Below are 26,237 nucleotides of genomic sequence, written 5' to 3'. Positions count from 1 at the left end.
TGTCGATTATTTTCATTTGGTGTAAAATTTTGGGTTGACAGTCTTCTCTACATTTAAAGACTATTTGTCAGTTTCTTCTGACCTCTTTGGTGTTTGAAAAGAATCCTTGTTTTCTTTATAGGTATTGCATCATTTCTCTCTAGCTGCTTTCAAGATATTTTCTGTTCTTGTCAAAATTATGATTATGTTATGTCCTAGTGTGGATTTCCTTTGGTTTATTCTGTTAGGGGTTTACTGAGCATTTTGAATCTGTAAGTTTCTATCTTTCACCAAATTGAGGAGTTTTTAACCATTATTTCTCAAAGTTGTATTGTCCCGTAAGTCATTAAGGATCTATTTGAGTTTTTTTCCCATTTTTTCCCTCTCTTGTTCAGATTAGGTAATGTCTACTAATCTGTCTTCACTGACTCCTTCCTCTGTTATCTCTATACAGCTATTGAGCCATCAGATGTGTTGGTTTTCTTAAAAGTACAGTTTGAAGTGATCTCTACCTCCTGATTTATCTTGTTTTGAGACAGCTTTTTGTGGGCGCCTGTCTGGCTCAGTTGGTAGAGCCTGTGACTCTTGCTCTCAGGGTTGTGAGTTCAAGCCCCATATTGGGCCTGCTTGAAAAAAAAAACTGTAAAAAACTATAAAACAGCTTTTTGAGATCTAAGGCACATACCGTATATTCACCCATTTAAAGCATACAATTCAGTGGCTTTTAGTATATTCACAGAGTTGTGTATCCATTACCATAATCAATTTTAGGGCATTTTCATCACCAAAAATAAACCCTGTAACCCTTAGCCATGACTCTATAATTTCCAGTCCCACCAAGATTAGGAAAACACTAAACTACTATCTGTCTCTATAGATTTGCCTATCTTTTATGTAGATGGCTTATATATAAACCTGTCGTTTAAATTTTATATGCATGGAAGATGTGGTCTTTTGTGACTGGCTTTTTTCACTTAGCATAATGTTTTCAAGGTTCATCTATGTTGTAGTTTGTATCAATACTTCATTCCTTTTCATAGTCAGGTAATAGCGCATTGTATGGATTTCCTGCATTCACTTGGTATATCCTTCATCAGTTGATGGACATTTGGGTTGTTTCCACCTTTAGCTGTTATAAACCAAATGCTATGAACATTCATCTCTAAGTTTTATGTAGACATATGTTTTCATTTCTTTTGGGTATATACCTAAGAGTGGAATGAATATGTCATGTTGTAACTATGTTTAACTTTTTGAGGGGCTACCAAAAGTTGCTATCTAAAGTTGTTTTACTATTTTATACTCTGATCAGCATTGTATGAAGGTTCCAGTTTTTCCGTATTCTCACAAGCACTTGTTATCATCTCTCTTTTTGATTATAACTATCTCAGTGGTTGTGAATTGGTATCTCATTGTGATTTTGATTTGCATTTCCCTTATGACTAATGACTTGTCTTTATGTATATTTTATAATGATTGTTATTTAAAATTGGAGTAAAGTTTTATGCCTAAAATTGTTTTGAACCCCCAATATCCATTAAGTAGTTGTGATACCAATATTTGAAAAACAGTGTTTTTAAGTTTACAATATTGGGATAAGCTTTTATCCATGTATCTCCCCTCAGGAGGAATTATCAGATATTCCCATTATAGTGAACAATTTATCCTCTCTACAGTTCGAGGGTTTGCTTCAGAAATGGAGCTTGAGACGTACATTAAGTATGACTATGGATCGCGTAAAGTACTGGCTGCCATCATTTTTGACTGTAACTTCAAAAGCAGCAGTGACCCTCTGCCACTTCAGGTGAGAATGTTTTATTTGGAGTTTTCTAAATACATAGTTTTCTAGTAGTTGCACTTCCAGTTTCTAGGATTTTAATGATTTGCTATTACAAACCCAATTTTATGGATGAGGCAACCAATTTTCCCAAAATCAAACTACTAGTATACAATAGAGCAAGAATGTAAATCCAGATCTGAGTAATTACTGTGCTGTTAATTGTTGCATTATGATAAGGAAAGAACTGCACACACAAGGCCTTAGACCCATAGGAAACTTTGACTACTCAGGCATTGCTTCTAGTTCTACAAAGACAGGAGAAACAAGCTACAGAGGAGATGCATTTTCACTAACAAGGAACCAAGTATGTAAAAAAAAATCCTTCTTCTTTGAATGAAACACAGAATTTAAGTCCTTTCATAAATGACTAGAAAAAACTCTAGGGCTCAGCCACATTGATTCAGAATGAGGACATCCATAAGCACTGAGAAAGGATCTGATTATAGCACAGCCCATGGGAAGGAGAAAGAAAGACAGTGCCTTGAACTTGGTGTCTCCTTAGCAGATCTTTTTAGGCATTCTATCCTGGTGGTGATAGAAATAAATGATCAATCTATAATATCTAGACATGGAGCCAAGTTCTATGTTTATAATGCAGACGCATGTTAGCAGAAGGCAAAATTAATAAGACCCCTGGTAGGATAATATATATTCTTTCTGTATGTCCCATCCTTCCATGACTCCATGCTTCTGTACCAACTTCCTTCCATTTACTAAGTCAGAATTATCCATATGCTGATAATGGATTTAGGCTCAACAGTATGCATTGGCTCAAAGTGTGTTAAGTGCCATTTCAAGTTTTGTTATAATTACTAATTGACTGTGCTTGTGCCCTCAAATATTTGTACTAAATTCCAGCCACTACCTGTCTGCTAAACTGAAATAGGCTCACTGCTTGATGTAATGAAAGATTTAAATAGGATCTGTCTCCCAACATAATTGACAAAATGAACAGGATAAAATAGAAAATTATCACACAAAGATCCAAGAAAACCACAATTTTGGGGGGGTTCTGATTCATTTATTTACAGAATAATATTACATTATATAAAGAGATCACAATTTACTTATCAATTCTGCTACCGGACACTTGGGATGTTTACAGCTTTTTTTTTTCTTTTTTGCTAGTGAAACAGTGCTACTGTGAACATTAGATACTCTGGATATATGCCTGGACGTAGAATTTCTGGGGCATGGTCACATCTTAAAATTTATTACATAATGCCAAATTGTTTTCTGAAGTGATGATACCAATTCAGACTCCCAGCAACAGTGTCTGAAAGTTCTCATTATTAAACTTAATATTTTCAGATGTTTACATTCACTAATTCCACAGATATGAATTAGCTAATTCCATAGGTGTGAAGTGGTATGCAACTTTGGCTTTAATTTCCATTTCCTTGGTTCCTAATGAGATTTACATATGTCCATGTTTTAAGTGATGAATTATTCTTTAGTGAGGTATATATTTGGTCTTTTCCCCCAATTTTCTATGGAAAAATCCATTTTACATATTAATTGACCAATTTCTTTGTCTATCCTACATAGGGATCCCTTGTCTCTCATGTATATTACAAGTATGTTTTTCCAGTTTGTGGCTTTTCTTTCAGTTTTTTTGTCATGATCAGATTTTCTTTTGATGATTAGATTATTATATTTTAAAGGAGCCAGGTCTTTAATTCTTTTTCTATATTCGTGCTCGCTTCGGCAGCACATATACTAAAATTCTTTTTCTATATTCTTTTTTAAAAGGTTTTGTTTTAATTCCAATTAGTTAACATACAATGCTATATTACTATCAGGTGTACAATATAGTGATTCAGTAATTCTATACATTACTCAGTGCTCTTCACAACAAGTGCACTCTTTAATCCTCATCACCTATTTCATTCATTCTCCTCCCCACCTCCCCTCTGGTAACATAAATTTGTTCTCTATAATTAAGACTCTGTTTCTTGATTTCTCTCTCTGTCTCTTAATTTTTCCCTTTCCTTGTTTGTTTTGAAGAAAACTACAATTTGAATGAGTAAAAACAATCAACTGACACAAACACAGAGATGAATCAGAGATTGGAATTATCTAACAAAGATTTCAAAGCAGACACCATAAAAAATGTTTAAACAACAAATTAAAATTGTCTTGAAATGAAAAATAGGAAATCTTAGCAAAGACACAGAAATTATAAACAATTTATAAACTTAAAAATACAATGACATATAAAAAACTAGCTGAATGGCTTAATAGTAGAATGGACAGAGCAGAGGATATAATACTGAAGAATAAATTTAGCCAAAAAGGTTCAAGGGGTATGCACTGAAAACTACAATGCACTGTTGAAAGAAATTAAAGAAGACTTAAATAAATGTGAAGACAGCCCAAGTTCCTGGGTAGGAAGACCTAATATTATTAAGATGTCTTTGGGGGCACATGGTGGCTCAGTCAGGTAAGTGTCTGACTCTTGATCTCAGCTCAGGTCTTGATCTCAGGGTTGTGAGTTCGAGCCCTGCATTGGGCTCCACACTGGGCATGGAGCCTACTTAAAAAACAAAGATGTCAGTACTACCCATAGTTAACCTACTGATCCATCACAGTCGCTATCAAAATTCCAACAGCTTTTTATGCAGAAAGAGAAAAGCCAGTCTTCAAATTTTCAAATTCATATAGAATTGCAGGAGACCCAACTAGTAAAAACAGTTTTAAAAAAGAGCAAAGTCAGAGGATTCATATTACCCAATTGCAAACTTACTACAATGCTACCATAATCAAAACAGTGTGGCACTGGCATAAGAACAGGAATAGACCAATGATATAAAATTGAGAGTCCAGAAATAAGCCCACATATTTATAGCCAGTCAATTTGTGAAAATGGTGAGAAGTCCATTCATTGGGAAAGAACAATTTCTTTAACAAATGATGCTAGGACAACTGATTTTCCACATACAAAAGACTAAGAGTGGACCTCTACTTCACACTATATACAAAAATCAACTCAAAATGGACTAATGATCTAAACATAGGAGCTAAAAACAAAACTCTCAGAAGTGCACATGTATAAATCTTTGTGGGGGGTGGAGTTAAGATGATGGAGAATTAGGGGCACCCTCAGCTTGTCCCTTGAATACAGCTAGTTAGTTATCAAATCACTCTGAACACCCAAGAAATCAATCGGAGATCTGGGAGAACAAAAACTACAAGTCTACAAGTAGAAAAGCCACCACCTTTTGGTAGGAAGGAGGTACAGATACTTGAATTTGGGGAGAGAGAGGTGTGGATACAGTGGTGGGGAAGGAGCCTGCTTACGTAGTGAAATGCAAAATCAGAGGGGGGATGTGCCTAGCTTAAAGGTGCTCAGGTGGTGAAGCAGGGTGGAATTCCAGGTGTGACACCCTGGTCTGAGGATCCCGTGGGTCACAAGAATGGGTGGCAACTAAGTGCTATACTCTTCCCAGTATAACAGTGAATCTAGGTGCCAGCTTTCTGCTCTGTGTTGCCATAAACTGTGAACCACTGTGCAGTTGTGGTCCTGCGACCACTTTCCTGGGACAGGCCAGCAAATGGCAGAAGTGTGGTGAGTTCTCCCTAGGAGGAACATTATGGATCCACGCCACAGGAGTCCCTAAAATTTGGTGTTTGAAACTCAGTCACACACCTGAAATAAAAAAGCTGGGACACAGGCAGGGTGAAGGCAGGGTTCTGACACAAACTAGGGAGATAAGAGTGATTGGTTACTCTTCTCTGAGGGCTCACTGAAGAGTGGAGGGTGCAAACTTCCAACTCTGGGGCTAGGGGGGCGCCTCTGCCATATTTATCCCACTCATGAGTGCGGAAAGCCTCCAGGGAGAAAAACAGCACCACCTAGTGGAGTCCAAACCCACTTACACCAACCCCTGCTGCCCTGTGCCCTGGAGGCACATTTCTGCTAGGGTAAGTCCACCTGAGCATCAGTGCAACGGGCCCCTCCCCCAGAAGACCAGCACAAACAATTAGCTCACACAAAGTTCACTGCAGAGAGGGCTGCAAAGCTTCAGCTCTAGGGGAAAATAGTATCTAGCCTCCTTTGTACTTCTATTCTTTTTTATTATTATTTCATTTATTTTCTCATTTTTTTCAAGTTTTTTTCTATTTTTATTTTTATATATGTATTTTTATTTTTTGTTTACTTTCATCATATTTTATTTTACTTTCTTATTTTAGAATCTAGAGTCTTATAACAAGAAGAATGAACACATGCCCAGGATCTAGTTTTTTGTTGTTGTTGTTTGTTTGTTTTCTTTTTCTTCTTTTATTTTCTGGGCAAAATGATGAGACAGAGAAATTCACCCCAAAAGAAAGAACAGGAGGTAGTACTCACAGCCAGGAATTTAATCACTACAGATATAAGTAAGATGTCTGAACTAGAATTTAAAACAAGTATAATATATTAGCTCGGCTTGAAAAAAAAAAAGCATAGAAGACACTAGGGAATCCCTTACTGCAGAGATAAAAGAACTAAAATCTATTCAGGTCAAAATTAAAAATGCTACAAACAAGATGCAATCCCAAGTGGAGACCATAAAAATGAGGATAGATGAAGTAGAGAAGTGAATCAGTGATATGGAAGATATAATTATAGAAAAAAAAAATGAAGCTGAAAAGAAGAGGAAAAGAAAGGTAATGGACCACAAAGGTAGACTTAGGGAACTCATTGACTTCTTAAAATGTAGTAAGATTCGTATCATAGTAGTCCCAGAGGATGAAGAGAGAGAAAGGGGGACAGAAGGTTTATTTAAACAAGTTATAGCTGAAAACTTTTCTAATCTGGGGAAGGACACAGACATCAAATCCAGGAAGCACAGAGACCTCCCATTCAATTCAACAAAAGCTAACCATTGCCAAAGCATATCATATTCAAATTCACAAAATACACAGACAAGAAAAGGATCCTGAAAGGAGCAAGGGGAAAAAAAGCCCTTAACCAACAAGGGAAGGCATATTAGGTTCACAGCAGATCTGTCCACAGAAACTTGGCAGGCCAGAAAAGAGTAGAAATATTCAACATACTGAATGGGAAAAACCTGCAGCCAGGAATACTTTATCCATCAAGGCTGTCATTCAGAACAGAAGGAGAAAGAAAGAGTTTACTAAACAAAAACTAAAGGAGTTCATGACCACTAAACCAACCCTGTAAGAAATTTTAAGGGGGACTCTTTGAGTGAAGGAAAAAAAAAAGAACAAAAGCAACAAAGACTAGAAAGGATTAGAGAACATCACCAGAAACACCAACTCTACAGGTAACACAATGGCACTACGTTCATATCTTTCAATAATCACTCTGAATGTAGATGGACTAAATGATCCAATCAAAAGGCATGGGGTATCAAAATGGATTTAAAAACAAGATACATCTATATGCTGCATACAAGAGACTCATTTTAGACCTAAAGACACCTGCATATTGAAAGTGAGGGGATGGAAAACCATCTATCATACTAATGGATGTCAAAAGAAAGCAAGAATAGCCATACTTATATCAGAAAAACTAGATTTTAAACCAAAGATTGTAAGAAGACATGAAGAAGGGCATTATATCATAATTAAAGGGTCTATTCATCAGGAAGATCTAACAATTGTAAATATGCCCCCAACTTGGGAGCATCCAAATATATGTCTTAATAATAAACATAAAAAACTCATTTATAATACAATAATTGTAGGGGACTTTAACACCCCACTCACAGCAATGGACAGATCATCAAAGCAGAAAATCAACAAGGAAACAATGGCTTTGAATGACACACTGGACCAGATGGACTTAACAGATATACTCAGAACATTTCATCCTAAAGCAGCAGAATACACTTCTTTTCAAGTGCACATGGAACATTCTACAGAATAGATCACATACTGGGTCACAGTTCAGCCCTCAACTGGTACAAAAAGATGGAGACCACAGCACTATGAAACTGGAAGTCAACAACAGAAAAATTTGGAAAGACCACACATACATGGAGGCTAAAGAACATCCTACTAAAGAAGGAATGGGTTACCCAGGAAATTAAGAATTTCAAAAATACATGGAAGCAAATGAAAATGAAAACACAGCAGTTCAAAACCTTTGGGATGCAGCAAAGGCAGTTCTAAGAAGGAAGTATATTGCAATACAGGTCTACCTCAAGAAGCAAGAAAAGTCTGAAATACACAACCTAACCTTACACCTAAAAGAGCTAGAAAAGGAATAGCAAATAAAGCCTAAAGTCAGCAGAAGAATGAAAATAGTAAAGATTAGAGCAGAAACAAATGATATACAAACAACAACAACCACAAAACAGTGGATTAATGAAACTAATTAGCTTCTGCTTCAAAAGAATTAATAAAATTGATAAACCCCTAGCCAGACTTACCAAGAAGAAAAGAGATGGGGCGCCTGGGTGGCTCAGTCAGTTAAGTGTCTGCCTTCAGCTCAGGTCATGATCCCAGGGTCCTGGGATTGAGTCCCTGCTCAGCAGGGAGCCTGCTTCTCTCTCTCCCTCTGCCTCCTGCTCTGCCTGCTTGTGCTCTCTCTCTCTCTCTCTCAAATCTTAAAAAAAAAAGAGAGAAAGGACCCAAATAGATAAAATCATGAATGAAAGATCACAACCAAAACCAGAGAAATACAAAGAATTATCAGAGACTACTATGAAAAATTATATGCCATCAAACTGGGCAACCTGGAAGAAATAGACAAATTCCTAGAAACCTACAAACAACCAAAACTGAAACAGGAAGAAATAGAAAATTTGAACAGACCCATAACCGGCAAAGAAATTGAATCAGTCATCAGATATCTCCCAAGAAACCAAAGTCCAGGGCCAGATGGGCTCCCAGGGGAATTCTACCAGACATTTAAAGAAGAGTTAATACCTATTTTCCTCAAACTTCCAAAAAATAGAAATGGAAGGAAAATTTGTAAACTCATTCTACAAAGCCACCATTACCTTGATTGCAAAACCAAAGACCACACTAAAAAGGAAAATTACAAGCCAATATCTCTGGTGAACATGGATGCCAAAATTCTCACCAAGATACTAGCCAATAGGATCCAACCGTCCATTAAAAGAATTATTCACCACGATCAAGTGGGATTTATTCCTGGGCTGCAGGGATGGTTCAGTACTTACAAATCAATGAACATGATATACCACATTAAATGAAAGAATAAGAACCATATGATCCTCAGAAGGTGTAGAAAAAGCATTTACCTTTTCAGGTTATCTAGTATCAATATGATTTCTGTTTTCTGACTGTAGCTTGAACAGATACATAGCTGTCTGTTGTGTACAGGTTCCACCTTTTGTGCCATCTCCTTTGAGCAATTAGGTTGATTCCCATATATTTCTACCACAAATAATGTTACAACAAACTTGTGCATGTTTCCTTTATGCTGTTGGAGGTGTATATTCCAAGTCTGTTCCTGAAAGTACGATTGCTGAATCAAACCATAAATGCATGTGTAGTTTTATTAAACATTGCCAGATTCTCCATTATAGTTGTGCCATTTTGCATCCCACAACGTATTAAAGTGCCTGTTTGTCTACAGCTTCACTGATGGAGCATGTTGTTAAGCTTTTGATTTTTCCAGTGTGATGCATAAGACATATCTCTGTAATTTTAATTTGTACTTATTTCATTGTATGACATTGAGAAGCTTTTCATATATTTATGGGCCATTTGTGTGTCTTTTTGTGAACTGTCTATATTCTGAAAGGACTTTAGATGTTCTTATGATTGGAGGACTTATTGTTGTACTTTCAGTCACTGTCCTTTCCAAGTGTTCAGAATCACTGTGACATCAGATTAGTCTCATCTTTCAAACTGTGTGTTTTCCCATTTGGACTTAACTTTTCTTTTTTTTTAATATGTGCATTTCCGTTTTATATGTTTTAAGCATGATTTCTTTCCTATTGCTACTTCTAGGTAAAATATCATCTGCGTTTTGTTAAGATACAGAGATCTTTGATGTGGCCAGACAGTCTGGGCTGGATGACATCCTTACTCTTTCCTATTTATCCCTCTGTAGGACCCAGGAACACAGATTTTAATGATGGAGGAAGTCCTGGTGAGCAAATCGTTACACATCCTTATTTTATTATCTCAGTTGCATATTAACCTATACATATGGTTAGATGTATGTTTTATACATGTATATACTTGTATATATGTTCTTGTAATTTTTTAAATTGAATTTCTATTTTATCAAAACCACTTTCAATACTACACATTAGTTGTGGTTTAGTGTTTTGCTTTCCAAATACAAACACCTTCATTTGTTGGCATCGCTTGCCTATTTGTGTCTATATATAATTTTATTGATTTAATCTAGAAGTTTTAAAATTGTGATGGTAATTTTTAATTCATATTTTTATTTTGAAAATTATCTTACATGAAAAACCCTTAATGTGGGATTTGGATTTACCAACTATCTTGAGATTTTTATCTTTAGCAAATATTTAATAGAAGAAAAAACCCAGGGGCACCTGGGTGGCTCAGTTGGTTAAGCGTCTGCCTTCAGCTCGGGTCATGATCCCAGGGTCCTGGGATCAAGCCCCGCGTTGGGCTCCCTGCTCAACAGGGAGCCTGCTTCTCCCTCTCTGCTTGTGCTCTCTTTCACTAGCTCTGTCTTTCTCTCTCAAATAAATAAATAAAATCTTTTTTAAAAATAAAAAAAAGTAAAAAGCTATGCACATTCTAGCAGAAGGAACAAAAGTTGGAAACAACATAAAAGCAGTAAAAGAATAGATGAACCTATTGGACAGTCATTAAAAATAATCTTTACAAAGTCTACTAAGAAGGAATTTAAGCTTAAGGATTAAGCAGAATCTATACCTACATGTATTTGATTAGTTAGTTGGAGATGTGTGGGGATTATTCCAGGTAGTGGAAGTAAAATCATGAACACATACAGGACAGGATGCCATGTTCAGGGAACTACATGGCCTTTTGTTTGTTTACTTTCTTTATTTATATAGCTAGAATAGAGGGTGCATGTAAGGCTGTTAGAAATGAGGCTAGGAGGCAAAAAGGTCATTAAATACCTGGCGTGTAGGTGAAGGAGTATGAAATTTCTCCTGGAAGTTATGAGAGACACAGGCCATAGCAATATTTAGCATGAATAGGAAAAATGATTTCATGTGGTAGTGGATACATATCTCCCAAGTGATAACACTCATAGTTTATCTTTGATTTTTGTTGTATACTCTTGCTGAACAAATAAGACTGTAGCTTATGTTTCACAATTTATATAATAATATAAGTGATCAAGATATTTCAGAGAATGACTTTTTTCAGATGCTGGGATTTTATTTTGTCATTTCACTTCTCAACTTCAAGTAGCACATTATGTGAGAACAAGCAATATATACCCTTAGATTTCATTAATATCATGCTATTTGGGGGGAAATGTTAGAGAAGGAAGGATGAAGGACTGAATGCTAGGTAAACCATGGAGGACAAATGTACAAAGACTAAGAAGGATTGGCAGGGAAATGAGTAGAAAATTAAGATAATCTATTACATGAATCAAGGGAGGAATGGAAAACTTGCTTAATTTTTCAGTTATAGTACCACAAATGACCTTTGTGATATTTTAAAACTTGAAACAATAATCCCTCCACAGAAAATAGTTTCAAGTAATGTAACACACGTTTTATTTAAATATCTATTTAAAGATTTATATTTATTCAGGAGTTCCATGTATTTTCAGATATGTTGTTGGTGCCAAATTTTGAGAGTATCTTTTTCCAGCTTTTGATTTTATCTATGCTGTCCTTTATTGAAATAGCAGAAATCTTTAATTTGGTGTAATTTAGCATTTTTTGGCCACATGGTATTCTTCTGGGCTTTTGTTTAAGAAGTCCATCCTACTTCTAAGTTCAAAAATTTCTTCTATTTCCTCTTTATGGTTTTTCCTTCTATGATTTGGTTGTTAATCCATGAGGAAGGAATTCACATTCATATGTAGTTTGGGTTAGGGATTCAGTATTGTTTTTTTACCACAGAGAGGAAAACAGTTTTCCCAAAACTGCTTAAAATAGTATTCTAAAATTCTTTTTTTTCCTACTAGTCTATTTTTTTTAGTTTTTTATTTATTTGAGAGAGATAGACCGCAACAGAGATAGCGAGAGAGAGCACAAGCAGGGAGGAGAAGGAAAAGCAGACTCCCCACCAAGCAGGGAGCCCAATGTAGGGCTTGATTCCAGAACCCTGGGATTGTGACCTGAGCCAAAGGCAGACGCTTAACCAACTAAGCCACCCAGGTGCCCCTAATCTTTCTACTCTTATAGTGGTTTTGTGTACTGCATCTTAATATCAACCGAGACTCCAAAAAAACTCAGATTATGGAACTAGCAGATAAGAACTTGTTGTAAGGTGGCTAGTATAATTATTCTCAGTCACTGAATTAAAATAATTGCACAATGAAAGAAGTGATAAGTCTCATCAGAGAATTAGAAACCATAAAAAAGGAATAAAACACAAAGTCTAGAATTGGAAAATACAAGACAGATTTAATAGTGAAGATAACAGAAGAAAGAGTAAATGAACTTGGAACAATAAAATGTATTCAGTTTGAAAAACAAAAAAATTGAGTTTCATTGAAATGTGGAGCAATACCAAAAGTTCTAACATATGTGTAATTAGAGTCCCTGATGGGTAAAAGAGAAGAGAGCAGAAAAAGATTGTGTACAAAAATCGCTTTAAGAGTCTTAAATGTGATTAAAGACAATAACCATTAAGTGGCTGGAGCAGATATACACATATCTGATAAAACAGATTTCAAGACAAAGGATCAATTGGTCAGGAGGATATAACAATTATAAATATGTATGCATCTAATAACAGCTTCAAAATACATGAAGCGAAAAGTGACAGAATTAAAGGGAGAATTGGGCAATACCACAGTTGTCGATGGAGATACTATCCTTCTCTCAGCTGTTGACAGAACATCTAAACAAAAAAAATTGTAGGGGCGCCTGGGTGGCTCAGTCATTAAATGTCTGCCTTTGGCTCAGGTCATGGTCCCAGGGTCCTGGGATCGAGCCCCACATCGGGCTCCCTGCTCGGCGGAAAGTCTGCTTCTCCCTCTCCCACTCCCTCTGCTTGTGTTCTGTCTCTTGCTGTCTCTCTGTCAAATAAATAAATAAATAAGTCTTTTTTTAAAAAAAGAAAATTGTAAAGAGGTAGATGATATGAAGAACTTCTTCAGTTTCCCTGAATTGATTGACATTCGCAGAGCAATTACTCAACAGTAGGAGAATACACATTTTTTTAAGTGCACATGGCATTTTCACCAGGATAACTCTTATGTTGAGTTGTAAAATAAATCTCGTTGAAATTAAAAAGACTGAAATCATATAGAGTGTGTTCTCTGATGACAATGGAATTAGGGGCCAATAACAATGAGATAATTGGAAACATTAGATAAGTAGAAAAATATTTGGACATTAAACAACCATTTCTGAATAATCCATGAGTCAAGTCACAAATCAGAAAATATTTTAAATTAAATAATAAGAAAACCTGACATGTTAAGATTTGGGAGCAAAACCGGAGGAATATAGCTAAAGCCATGCTTAGAAAGAAGCTTGTACTTTTAAATGTTCATATTAGAAAAATGGAGAAGTACAAAATTAATGATCAGCGTTCCAATTTTGAAAAATCAATAAAAACAGATTAAACCCTAAGTTTCCTTTTAGTTGTATGGTTGACTTGGTTTCAGTGGAACAATTTTTCTTGAAGGCCATTCCGCATTACTCTGTAGAATTTATCTGTGATTCTGAGCCTCATTTCTGTATTTACATTTCCAAGTCTTCATCTAATATTTAATTAAATCTGCATTCTTTTGTAAATATAGGTTACATTAGCAAGCCTACCACTGTCATTAAGTACATTTAATTTTGGGAAGATGTGAATTAGATTCAGCTGAAGAAGGACCCCTTACTTCTATGTCAAAACTATGATATGTTCTCAGGGTAATTATGAGCATTTAGCCTTGATACAGCTGTAAATTTGGGTTCTGTAGGTGACATGACTTACTTGAATTGCCATGTTATTTATGTGTCTGAGCAGTTCCTTAGTCTGTTTTATTTGACAGTGTTTGTTTTATCATGCAGGGTACATCAGAGAAGGGTTCCTGGCTGTACAGCATGCCTTAGATAAGGCCATCATGCTATATCATGAGAGCAGTGCTAGGCAGAAACTGTTCGATGGTATCAGTATCTTTACACAGAGATTTCCATACCCAGCTTATTCTCATGATGGATTAATTTGGATCACTAGTTCCTTCCTCCCTTTGATGTTCATACTCATGTTCTCTCCAACTGTACTTTCCATCATGCGATCCATTGTCTGGGAAAGGGAAAAAAGATTGAAGGTAATCCCAATTTCTTTGTTTCAAATTTTTATTTAAATTCCAGTTAGTTAACATATAATGTAATATTAGCTTCAGGAGTAGAATTTAGAGATTCATCAATTATGTACAACACCTGGTGCTCATCACAAGTGCCTTCTTTAATCCCCATCACCCATTTAACCCTTCCCCCCACCCACCTCCCCTCCAGCAGCCCTCAGTTTATCCTCTATAGTTAAGAGTCTGTTTTATGGTTTGCCTCTCTTTTTTCACCTCTATGTTCATCTGTTTCTGTAAAAATGTTTTTAGGCCTCTAGGGCTCTTTTGTATGGAGAGTTGGATTGTTTTTACATATTTATCATTGGTGGGTAGTTGTTACATCACAGTAGCAGGAAATATAAAACAAGAAAAGTGAATACTGATGCCACTTATGGGTTTTTCAAGCTGGCACAATTGCAGAGAGAAACTTGTCTCTTGGGAGCAACAGGAAGAGAAAACCTGAAGGCATGCAGGGAGACAAAAAGGATCACTGGAGGAATTTAAAATCTCTAATAACTAAAGTAACAGTGAACAGCTCCTGGCTAAATTAACATAAAACCCCACATCTTAGGCCTTCACCTTGATATCTATTACCCTAGATAATATGGCTGGTTCTCAACAAAAAAATCATTAGGCACAGCAAAAATTAAGAAAAAAAATATAGTCCAAAGAGGCAAATCAGTCATCAGAACCAGACACAGAGAAAACACAGATGTTGGAAATATCAGACAAGGAATTTTAAATTACTATAATAATTTAAAGGCTCTAAGGGAAAGGTAGATATGTCCAGGATCCTCAAGAAGGCCTTCTAATTTCTGAAATTTTCTAGAAGGACTAGTGGGACTCGGCATATAGTTAATGCTAACAGCCAGGAATTATTATAGTGGTGTAGTAAGTAAACATAGCTGGCTCAGAAGAGGATATGACACAGGCAAAGCTTGGAGGAATTCACCTGCAGGGTTCTTCAGTTAACCCCACAAGAGGTCACACAGAGCACACTCTTGCTCAGCAATGAAAATCCAGCAGTATGTTTTTGATGTTTGTGTCCAGGGAAGTCCACTAGAGATTTAGCATCCAAGGTTTTGATGGGGGCTGGTCATATAGACACCCTTGCCTAGCATGTACCAAAATTCCACAGTCCTAGAAAGCAGGTATTCAGCATAAACCATAGTGTTTGTACCAACAGTTTTGGCACAGTCACCTACCCTTATCATTTAGGGTAAGTTTTGTATCAATGTAGGGAACAGTTTACCAGCCAAGTTCCCATATACCAGCCAAGTGCCAACTTATAGATATGCCTTTTTTGATTAATTTATTTTTTATTTAAATTCAATTAATTAACATACAGGGTATTATTTTTTTAAAGATTTTATTTATTTATTTGACAGAGAGATAACGAGAGCAGGAACACAAGCAGGGGGAGTGGGAGGGGGAGAAGCAGGCTTCCCGCCTAGCAGGGAGCCTGATGTGGGGCTCGATCCCAGGACCCTGGGATCATGACCAGAGCCGAAGGCAGACACTTAACGACTGAGCCACCCAGGCGCCCCCATGTAGTGTATTATTAGTTTCAGAGGTAGAGTTTAGTGATTCATCAGTTGCATATAACACCCAGTGCTCATTACATGCCTTTCTAGGAATAGTAGTCTCGGGCCTCCTTTGTTAACTCTTTTCTGCCCAGTAGGTAACATGCAAGATCAGATAGGTAATGTTATCAGACAGAATAAGACTATAAGGAGTCAAATAGAATTTCTAGACATAAAAAACATGCTAACAAAAATGAAGAATGCTTTTGATGGACTCATCACTAGACTTGAGGAAAGAATCATAGACTTGCATATGACAGTTGAAAGTATACAAACTGAAATGCAAAGACAATACAAAATGTAAAATCCCAGAATAAAGCATTCAAAAAGTGTAGGACAATATAAATGATATAACATATACATAATTCAAATCCCAAAAAAGGAGATAACAGAATAGAGCCAAAGAAATAATGGCAGAGAATTTTCCAAAATTAAGATAGACATCAAATCACAGGTCTAATAAGCTCAGAGAACACAAAGCTGGAAAAATACCATGCACACACAAACACACACACAGAGTACATTCAAACTGTTGAAAATTAAAGACCAAAAAGAAAATCTTGAAAGCAATCAAAGTGGGGATGAAGACACATTGCCTGCAAGGAACAAGCTCTAACATACAACTGGATTTAAAAAAAAAAAAAAATGCATTTCTCTTATACTCCAGGAAGTAGAGTATAATAGAAAAGAGAGCTTAATATTTCAAAGTTTAATTTTAGATTTTTCCCTTTCTGTCCATTACTAAGTGTAGTAATGAAGAAAGATCTCTGAACTCAGGAGACGTATATTTTAATGCCAGCACTGCCCTAACTGACTGCATAATTTTGAACAGCACACTTTCTGAGGCTTGATTTTTCTTATTCATAACATGGAGATGATATTAACCATTTACATAGTTTTTTGTGGAAATTTAAATAGAAAAATGTATGTAAATGGTATGAATTGCTGATACATGTAATATTTGACTTGTGTTGACTTTCCTACAGGAGTACCAGCTTATAATTGGACTTAAAAACTGGATCATCTGGGCTGCCTATTTCTTCACATTCTTCTTTTTTTATATCATTATTATCTCTATGATATGTGTTTTATTCTCTGCCAAGGCAAGTGTCTAATTTCATGCTATCCAGTAGAAATACCATGAGTAACATATGTAATACTGGTTTTTCAGTAGCCAGTAGAAATTTTTAAAACCATAAAGAACAGGTGAAATTATGTTAATGATATTTTAAATTTAACCTAATATGTACAAAATATTATTTGAATATGCAACCAATTTAAAATTTAAGAGTTTTTTTTACATTCTTTTTTTTACATTTTATTTATTTGAGAGAGCGAGAGAAAGAGAACATGAGCGTGGGGCAGGGCAGAGGGAGACTCACCACTGAGCAGGGAGGCTGACGCGGGGCTGTATCCCAAGACCCCGGGATCATGACCTGAGCTGAAGGCAGATTCTTTTTTTTTTTTTAAGGTTTTATTTATTTGGCAGAGAGAGATAGCAAGAGCAGGAACACAAGCAGGGGGAGTGGGAGAGGGAGAAGCAGGCTTCCCGCTGAGCAGGGAGCCCGATGTGGGGCTCGATCCCAGGACCCCAGGATCATGACCTGAGCCGAAGGCAGACACTTAAAGACTGAGCCACACAGGCGCCCCTAAATTTTTTTGTACCATCTTCCTACTCCTGTGTGTGTTTTATATTTACAGCACATCTGAATTCATATGCTATATTTTCATCGAAAATATTTGATCTATATTAGACACTGCCTTCATTTTTCAATTTAAATAAAGATAACTAAAATTAAATGAAAATAAAAATCTATTTCCTCAGTCACACTAGCTACATTTTAAGTGCTCATTAGCTACATGTGTTTAATGGCTTCTGTGTTAGACATCTTAGTTCTAGTTGATTACAACCTGCCCTAGCTATCCTTTGGGAGGCAGAAGGTAATTATAGTGTGAACAGGTTGGTCTCAGGTGCCAGGAGGATGAAATATAGATTTTATTTATTTCTGCTGTGGAAACCCAGAGGCTGCTGTATCTCTGAGAAAAACATAAACCCTTCTGTAAGAAATAAGTTACTTAACTTTCATCTCATTGAGTTTCAGTCACTGAGCAGTGATCTACCTCATTAGCACTATCATTTTCTCCCTCTTGTGTTTATGCGACAGTATTTATGGTGTACCTTACATGACGTCATAATTGTTTTTTTGTAGATTTTTAGTGAGCCAATCTTCCGCTTCAATGACGGTAGTTTCATCTTCGTCTTTCTTATGTGTTATGCCATTGCTTCAATATTCTTTGCCTTTATGGTTAGCACATTCTTCAATAAAGGTAAGCCTAAGACTCATTCTATAACAGATTTGGGGGGTATTTGTATTAAATTCCACTATAATGTACAGTGTTATATTGGTTTCAGATATACAATATAGTAATTCAATAATTATGTACATTACTCAGTGCATATCATGATAAGTGTGCTCTTAATCCCCTTCACCTGTTTCACCCATCCCTTCAAAAGTTAAAAATAAAACTACCCTATGATTCAGTAATCACACTACAGGGTATCTATCCTAAAATACAAAAACACTGATTCAAATGGATACACGCACCCCTATGTCTAGCAGCATTATTTACAATAGCCAAGATGTGGAAGCAGCCCAGGTGTCCATCAGTTGATGAACGAATAAAGAAGATGTGGTATATATATATACAGTGGAATATTAGTCAGCCATAAAAAATGAAGTCTTGCCATTTGCAATAACATGGATGGAGCTAGAGAGTATAATGCTAAGCAAAGTGAGTCAGAGAAAGACACATGCCATATAATTTCACTCATATGTGAATTTAAGAAACAAAACAAATGAGCAAAGGGAAAAAAGAGAAAGATAAACCAAGAAACAGACTCTTGATTATGAAGAACAGACCGATGGTTACCAAAGGGGATGTGAATAGGGGGATAGGAGAAATAGGAGATTGGGATTAAGGAATACATATATTGTGATGGGAAAAAAACAAAATAAAAAAATAAATTAAAAAGATAAAAATATAAAAAATAAGTGAAATATATGCACTGCCATATTCATTATAGCATTATTCACAATAGCCAAACCATGAAAGCAACCTAAATGTCCTTCAGTGGGTGAATGGCTAAAGAAAATGCAGTATATACATTCAAAAGGATATTTTTCTGCCTTATAAATGAAGGAAATTCTTCCATTTGTAAAACCAGAGACCCTAGAGGACATTATGTTGTGCAACAAGGAAGACAGAAAAACAAATACTACATGATGCCATTTATATAAGGAATCTAAAGTAGTCATACTTTATAGACGGTATAGAATGGTGGTTGCCAGGGAATTGAGGGAAAGGGAAGCAGGGAGGTATTAGTCAAAGGGTACAGAGTTTCATTATGCAAGATGAAGAAGTATCTTAGAGATCTACTATACAACATAGTGCCTATAGTTAACAGTACTATACTGTACACTTAAAAAACTTGCCAAGAGGTACATTTTATGTTAAGTATTCATATCACCAAAAAAGTAATAATAAGTAAAGAGGGCAGACGGGGAAAAAAACAGGGCAGAGGGAAACTTTGGGAGGTGATAGATATGTTTATAGCATAGATTGAGGTATTCACAAGTATTCAGAGGTATACACCTACCTCAAGACTCATCAAGTATGTACAGCTCTTTGTATGTCAGTTATACCTCAATAAAGTGATTTAAAGAAAGAAAAAGACAGTTTATATCATTGTAATTTGAGTGTTTTTTATGTTTGCCTTATTAACTTTATTTTTTTGTTTCAAGTTTTTAAATTCTAGTTAGTTAACATATAGTGTAATATTGGTTTCAGAAGTAGAATTTGGTGATTCATCACTTACGTGTAACAGCCCCTGCTCATCACAGCAAGTGCCCTTCTTAATACCGATCACCCATTTAGCCCATCCACAACCCACCTCCCTCCATCAACCCTCAGTTTGTTCTCTATAGTTGAGTCTCTTATGATGGTTTGCCTCCCTCTCTTTTTCTTTCCCCCTTCCCCTGTGTTCATGTTTTGTTTCTTAAGTCCACATATGAGTGAAGTCATATGGTATTGGCTTTCTCTGACTTGTTTCATTTAGTAGTTCCATCCACATCATTGCATAGGGCAAGATTTCATTCTTTTTTTTTCTAAAGATTTTATCTATTTGACGGAGAGAGACACAGTGAGAGTGGAAACATAAGCAGGGGGAGTGGGAGAGGGAGAAGCAGGCCCCCCACCGAGCAGGGAGCCCAACATGGAGCTCGATCCCAGGACCCCAGGATCATGACCTGAGCCGAAGGCAGACACTCAACGACTGAGCCACGCAGGCGCCCCAAGATTTCATTCTTTTTGATTAATAAGTAATATGCCACTGTTTGTGTGTTTGTGTGTGTGTGTGTGTGTACACACCACATCTTCTTTATCCATTCATCAGTCAGTAGATATTTGGGCTCTTTCCATAGTTTGCCTATTGTTGATAATGCAGCTATGAAAAGTTCATGTATTTCTCTGAATCTGTATTTTTGTATCCTTTGGGTAAATACCTAATAGTACAATTGCTGGGTTGTAGGATAGTTCTATTTTTAACTTTTTGAGGAACCTCCATACTGTTGTCTGGAGAGACTGCACCAGTTTTCATTCCCATAGACAGTGTGAGAGGGTTTCCCTTTCTCCATATCCTTGCCAACATCTGTTGTTGTTTGCTGTGCCATTAATTTTAACCATTCTGACAGGTGTGAGGTGGTTTCTCATCATGGTTTTGATTTGTATTTCCCTGATGCTGAGTGATGTTGAGCATCTTTTCATGTGTCTGTTAGCCATCTGGATATCTTCTTTGTAAAAATGTCTATTCATGTCTTCTGCCCATTTCTTAACTGGATTATTTGTTTTTTGGATGTTGAATTTGGTAAGTTCTTTATAGATTTTAGATACTAATCCTTTATCAGATATGTTGTTTACAAATATCTTCTCCCATTCCATAGGTTGCCTTTTAGTTTTGTTTCCTTCAACATGCAGAAGCCTTTTATCTTGATGAAGTCCTAATGGTTCATTTTTGCTTTTGTTTCCCTTGTCTCCGGCGAATTGTCTAGCAAGAAGTTGCTGTGGCCCAGGTCAGAGAGGTTACTGCCTGCGTTCTCCTCTAGGATTTCAATGGTTTCCTGTCTCACATTGAGGTCTTTCATCCATTTTGAATTTATTTTTGTATATGGTTTGAGAAAGTGGTCCAGTTTCATTCTTCTGCATGTGGCTGTCCAGTTTTCCCAACACCATTTGTTGAAGAGAGTGTCTCTTTTCCATTGGATAGTCTTTCCTGCTTTGTCGTAGATTAGTTGACCATGATTTGAGTGTTTTTACTTTCTTCATCAATGCTGATTTTATGTCATCTCAGTGATAATCTTAACAAGAATTCTTTTTCTAGCCTATAGAATCCCATGCCTATGGACCTAACCACATCCAACTCTCAGTAGTTAGCAATTTATTCAACTGTTCTTTATTTTGGGCATCATGATTTAGATTGGAAGCATATGTTTAAAACCTCATAAAGAGGCGGAGCAAGATGGCGGAGGAGTAGGAGACCTAGATTTTGTCTAGTCTCAGGAATTCAGCTGAATAGGGATCAAACCATTCTGAACATCTACGAACTCAACAGGAGATCGAACAGGAGAGTAGCAACAACTCTCTGAACAGAGAAGCGACCACTTACTGGAAGGTAGGGCGTGCGGAGAAGTGAATCCGAGGCGATATTCGGGAGGATAGACGGCGGGGGAGGGGCCTCCGCCGGCCGCTTCTGGCAAGTGCTAGAGCCGCGGAGCACAAAATCGGACCTTTTAAAAGTTGGCTCGGCGGAGGGACGTCGCTGCAGTGGCTAAGCGGGGGGTGGAATCCTCCCGGGACAGTGTGGTCTCAGGACCCTTGGGGTCACAGAGAGACCGGGGGTGCCTGAGTGCGGCAGAGCTCCCAGGTATCGGAGCGGGGAAGCCAGCTGCAGAGACGGAGCAGAGTCGCGGGCTCTCAGCTCTGGGTTGCCACAAACTGTGATCTGCGGCCCAGTCGGGGCACGGCTCCCCCAGCAGGGACCCAACAAGCAGCAGATCCGGGGAGACTCCCCTTCCTTCCCGGGGAGGAGCGGTGCGGGAACGCACTGCAGGGATCTGCTGGGTTTGGAGACTCCGAGCGTGGTCGGGTGCCAGAGATAGCAACGCTTGATCACAGGCCGGGTGAGCACGGAGTGCGGCCAGAGACCGGGGACACGGGAGTGACTGCTTTTCTCTGGGGGCGCACTGAGGAGTGGGGCCCCGAGTTCTCGGCTCCTCCGGGCGGAGACTGGGAGGCCGCCATTTTCGCCCTGGTCCTCCAAAGCTGTACCGAGAGCTTGCAGGGAACAAAAGCTCCTGAGAGCAAACTGGAGCAGCTTCCTTAGCCCGGACCGACAAGGGCGGGGCAATTCCGCCTCCGGCAAAGACATTTGGAAACCACAGCAACAGGCCCCTCCCCCAGAAGATCAGCACAAACAGCCAGCAAGCCAAGACCAAGTTGATCGATCAAGGAGAATAGGAGAACTCCAGCGCTAGGGGAATACTGCACATAGGTTCATGGCTTCTTTTTTTTTTTTTTTTTTTTTTTACCATGATTCATTATTTCATCAAAGTTAATTTTTGTTGACTTTTTTTATTTTTCTTTTTCCCTTTTTCAACCAACATCTTATAAATCCCTTTTTTTAAAAAAAAAAAAACATTTTTTATTTTTTTTTCATTTTTAGAGTCATATTTTATCCCTTCATAGTAGTTATCCTTGTTTTTGGCATATATATATAAGTTGTTCTCTCTTTAAAATTTTGAGGTACAGTTTCTTCTAACAGATCAAAATATACCCTAAACCACTAGTGTATGGCTTTGTTCTAGTCTCCTGCCTGATCACATTCTCTCCCTTTTTCCTTTTTTTTCTTTTCCTTAAATCTTCTTTCTTTTTTCAAACAACTTATCTTACCAAGTCCTTTTATAAAATCTTTTATAATTTTCATCTTTACAGTCATCTTCCATCCCTTCATTGTATCAACCCTTATTTTGTACATATATGTCTTTCTTCCTTTAAAATTTTAGGAGGCACTTTTTTCTAACAGACCAAAATACGCCCAAAATCTAGTGTGTGGCACTGATCTATGCACTAGCCTGATCATATTTGATCATATTCTGCCTTTTTTGAATTGTTTTGTTTTTGTTTTTATCTTTTTTTCTTTTTTTTTCTTTTTCTCTTTCTTTTTTCTTTCTTTCCCTTTCCTTTCCCCTGGTTTCAGGTCTTTTCTGATTTGTATACAGTATATTTGCTGGGGACGTTGTAAACCTGTTAGCCTTTTGTTCTCTCATTCATCTATTCTCCTCTGGACAAAATGACAAGACGAAAGAAATCACCTCAGCAAAAAGAACAAGAGGTAGTACCGTCTGCCAGGGACCTACTCAATACGGACATTAGTACGATGTCAGACCTAGAGTTCAGAATCATGACTTTAAAGATACTAGCTGGGCTTGAAAAAAGCGTGGAAGTTATTAGAGAAACCCTTTCTGGAGAAATAAAAGAACTAAAATCTAACCAAATCGAAATCAAAAAGGCTATTGATGAGGTGCAATCAAAAATGGGGGCACTGAATGCTAGGATAAATGAGGCAGAAGAGAGAATCAGCGATATAGAAGACCAAATGATGGAAAATAAAGAGGCTGAGAAAAAGAGAGAGAAACAACTACAGGATCACGAGGGCAGAATTCGAGAGATAAGTGATACGATAAGACGAAACAACATTAGAATAATTGGGATCCCAGAAGAAGAAGAGAGAGAGAGAGGGGCAGAAGGTATATTGGAGCAAATTATAGCAGAGAACTTCCCTAATGTGGGGAAGGAAACAGGCATCAAAATCCAGGAGGCACAGAGAACCCCTCTCAAAATCAATAAAAATAGGTCAACACCCCGACATCTAATAGTAAAACTTACGAGTCTCAGAGACAAAGAGAAAATCCTGAAAGCAGCTCGGGAGAAGAGATATGTAACCTACAATGGTAGAAACATTAGATTGGCAACAGACCTATCCACAGAGACCTGGCAGGCCAGAAAGGACTGGCAAGATATCTACAGAGCACTAAACGAGAAAAATATGCAGCCAAGAATACTATATCCAGCTAGGCTATCATTGAAAATAGAAGGAGAGATCAAAAGCTTCCAGAACAAACAAAAACTAAAGGAATTTGCAAACACGAAACCAGCCCTCCAAGAAATATTGAGAGGGGTCCTCTAAGCAAAGAGAGAACCTAAAAGCAGCAAAGAGCAGAAACGAACACAGACAACAGACAGTTAACAGTCACCTTACAGGTAATACAATGGCACTAAATTCATACCTTTCAATAGTTACCCTGAATGTAAATGGGCTCAATGCCCCAATCAAAAGACACAGGCTATCAGATTGGATTAAAAAACAAGACCCATCCATATGCTGTCTGCAAGAGACTCATTTTACACCCAAAGACACCCCCAGATTGAAAGTGAGGGGGTGGAAAACCATTTACCATGCTAATGGACACCAAAAGAAAGCTGGGGTGGCAATCCTTATATCAGACAAACTAGATTTTAAAACAAAGACTGTAATAAGAGATGAGGAAGGACACTATATCCTACTGAAAGGGTCTATCCAACAAGAAGATCTAACAATTGTAAATATCTATGCCCCTAACATGGGAGCAGCCAATTATATAAGGCAATTAATAACAAAAGCAAAGAAACACATTGACAACAATACAATAATAGTGGGGGACTTTAACACCCCCCTGACTGAAATGGACAGATCATCTAAGCAAAAGATCAACAAGGAAATAAAGACTTTAAATGACACACTGGACCAAATGGACTTCACAGACATATTCAGAACATTCCATCCCAAAGCAACGGAATACACATTCTTCTCTAGTGCCCATGGAACATTCTCCAGAATTGATCACATCCTAGGTCACAAATCAGGTCTCAATCGGTACCAAAAGATTGGGATCATTCCCTGCATATTTTCAGACCACAATGCTTTGAAACTAGAACTCAACCACAAGAGGAAAGTCGGAAAGAACTCAAATACATGGAGGCTAAAGAGCATCCTACTAAAGAATGAATGGGTCAACCAAGAAATTAAAGAAGAATTAAAAAAATTCATGGAAACCAATGAAAATGAAAACACAACTGTTCAAAATCTTTGGGATACAGCAAAGGCAGTCCTGAGAGGAAAGTATGTAGCAATACAAGCCTTTCTCAAGAAACAAGAAAGGTCTCAAATACACAACCTAACCCTACACCTAAAGGAGCTGGAGAAAGAACAACAAAGAAAGCCTAAACCCAGCAGGAGAAGAGAAATCATAAAGATCAGAGCAGAAATCAATGAACTAGAAACCAAAAGAACAGTAGAACAGATCAACGAAACTAGGAGCTGGTTCTTTGAAAGAATTAACAAGATTGATAAACCCCTGGCCAGACTGATCAAAAAGAAAAGAGAAATGACCCAAATCAACAAAATCATGAATGAAAGAGGAGAGATCACAAGCAACACCAAAGAAATACAAACAATTATAAGAACATATTATGAGCAACTCTATGCCAGCAAATTAGATAACCTGGAAGAAATGGGTGCATTCCTAGAGATGTATCAACTACCAAAATTGAACCAGGAAGAAATAGAAAACCTGAACAGACCTATAACCACTAAGGAAATTGAAACAGTCATCAAAAATCTCCCAAGAAACAAAAGCCCAGGGCCAGATGGCTTCCCAGGGGAATTCTATCAGACATTTCAAGAAGAATTAATACCTATTCTCCTGAAACTGTTCCAAAAAATAGAAATGGAAGGGAAACTTCCAAACTCATTTTATGAGGCCAGCATTACCTTGATCCCAAAACCAGACAAAGACCCCATCAAAAAAGAGAATTACAGACCAATATCCTTGATGAACATGGATGCAAAAATTCTCACCAAAATACTAGCCAATAGGATCCAACAGTACATTAAAAGGATTATTCACCACGACCAAGTGGGATTTATCCCTGGGCTGCAAGGCTGGTTCAACATCCGCAAATCAATCAACGTGATACAATACATTAACAAAAGAAAGAACAAGAATCATATGATCCTCTCAATAGATGCAGAAAAAGCATTTGACAAAGTACAACATCCTTTCTTGATCAAAACTCTTCAGAGTATAGGGATAGAGGGTACATACCTCAATATCATAAAAGCCATCTACGAAAAACCTACAGCGAATATCATTCTCAATGGGGAAAGGCTGAGAGCTTTTCCCCTAAGGTCAGGAACGCGGCAGGGATGTCCACTCTCACCACTGCTATTCAACATAGTATTAGAAGTCCTAGCCACAGCAATCAGACAACAAAAAGAAAT

At 37.3% G+C, this 26,237-nt stretch overlaps 1 protein-coding gene across 1 annotated transcript in view; it reads left to right on the top strand.

Moving 5' to 3' along the window:
• The window catches only part of LOC113932540 (ATP-binding cassette sub-family A member 3-like), a 256,540-nt gene that overhangs the window by 18,060 nt on the left and 212,243 nt on the right, over nucleotides 1-26,237 (top strand). The window contains 5 exon segments of the mRNA XM_035722222.1: nucleotides 1,656-1,783; nucleotides 9,752-9,893; nucleotides 13,945-14,204; nucleotides 16,789-16,899; nucleotides 18,013-18,130. Coding sequence (XP_035578115.1) covers nucleotides 1,656-1,783; nucleotides 9,752-9,893; nucleotides 13,945-14,204; nucleotides 16,789-16,899; nucleotides 18,013-18,130 — 759 coding nt within the window.

Source organism: Zalophus californianus, chromosome 10 (assembly GCF_009762305.2).
Source record: "Zalophus californianus isolate mZalCal1 chromosome 10, mZalCal1.pri.v2, whole genome shotgun sequence".
Lineage (NCBI taxonomy): Eukaryota > Metazoa > Chordata > Mammalia > Carnivora > Otariidae > Zalophus > Zalophus californianus.
This window is presented reverse-complemented; position numbering and strand designations above follow the sequence as displayed.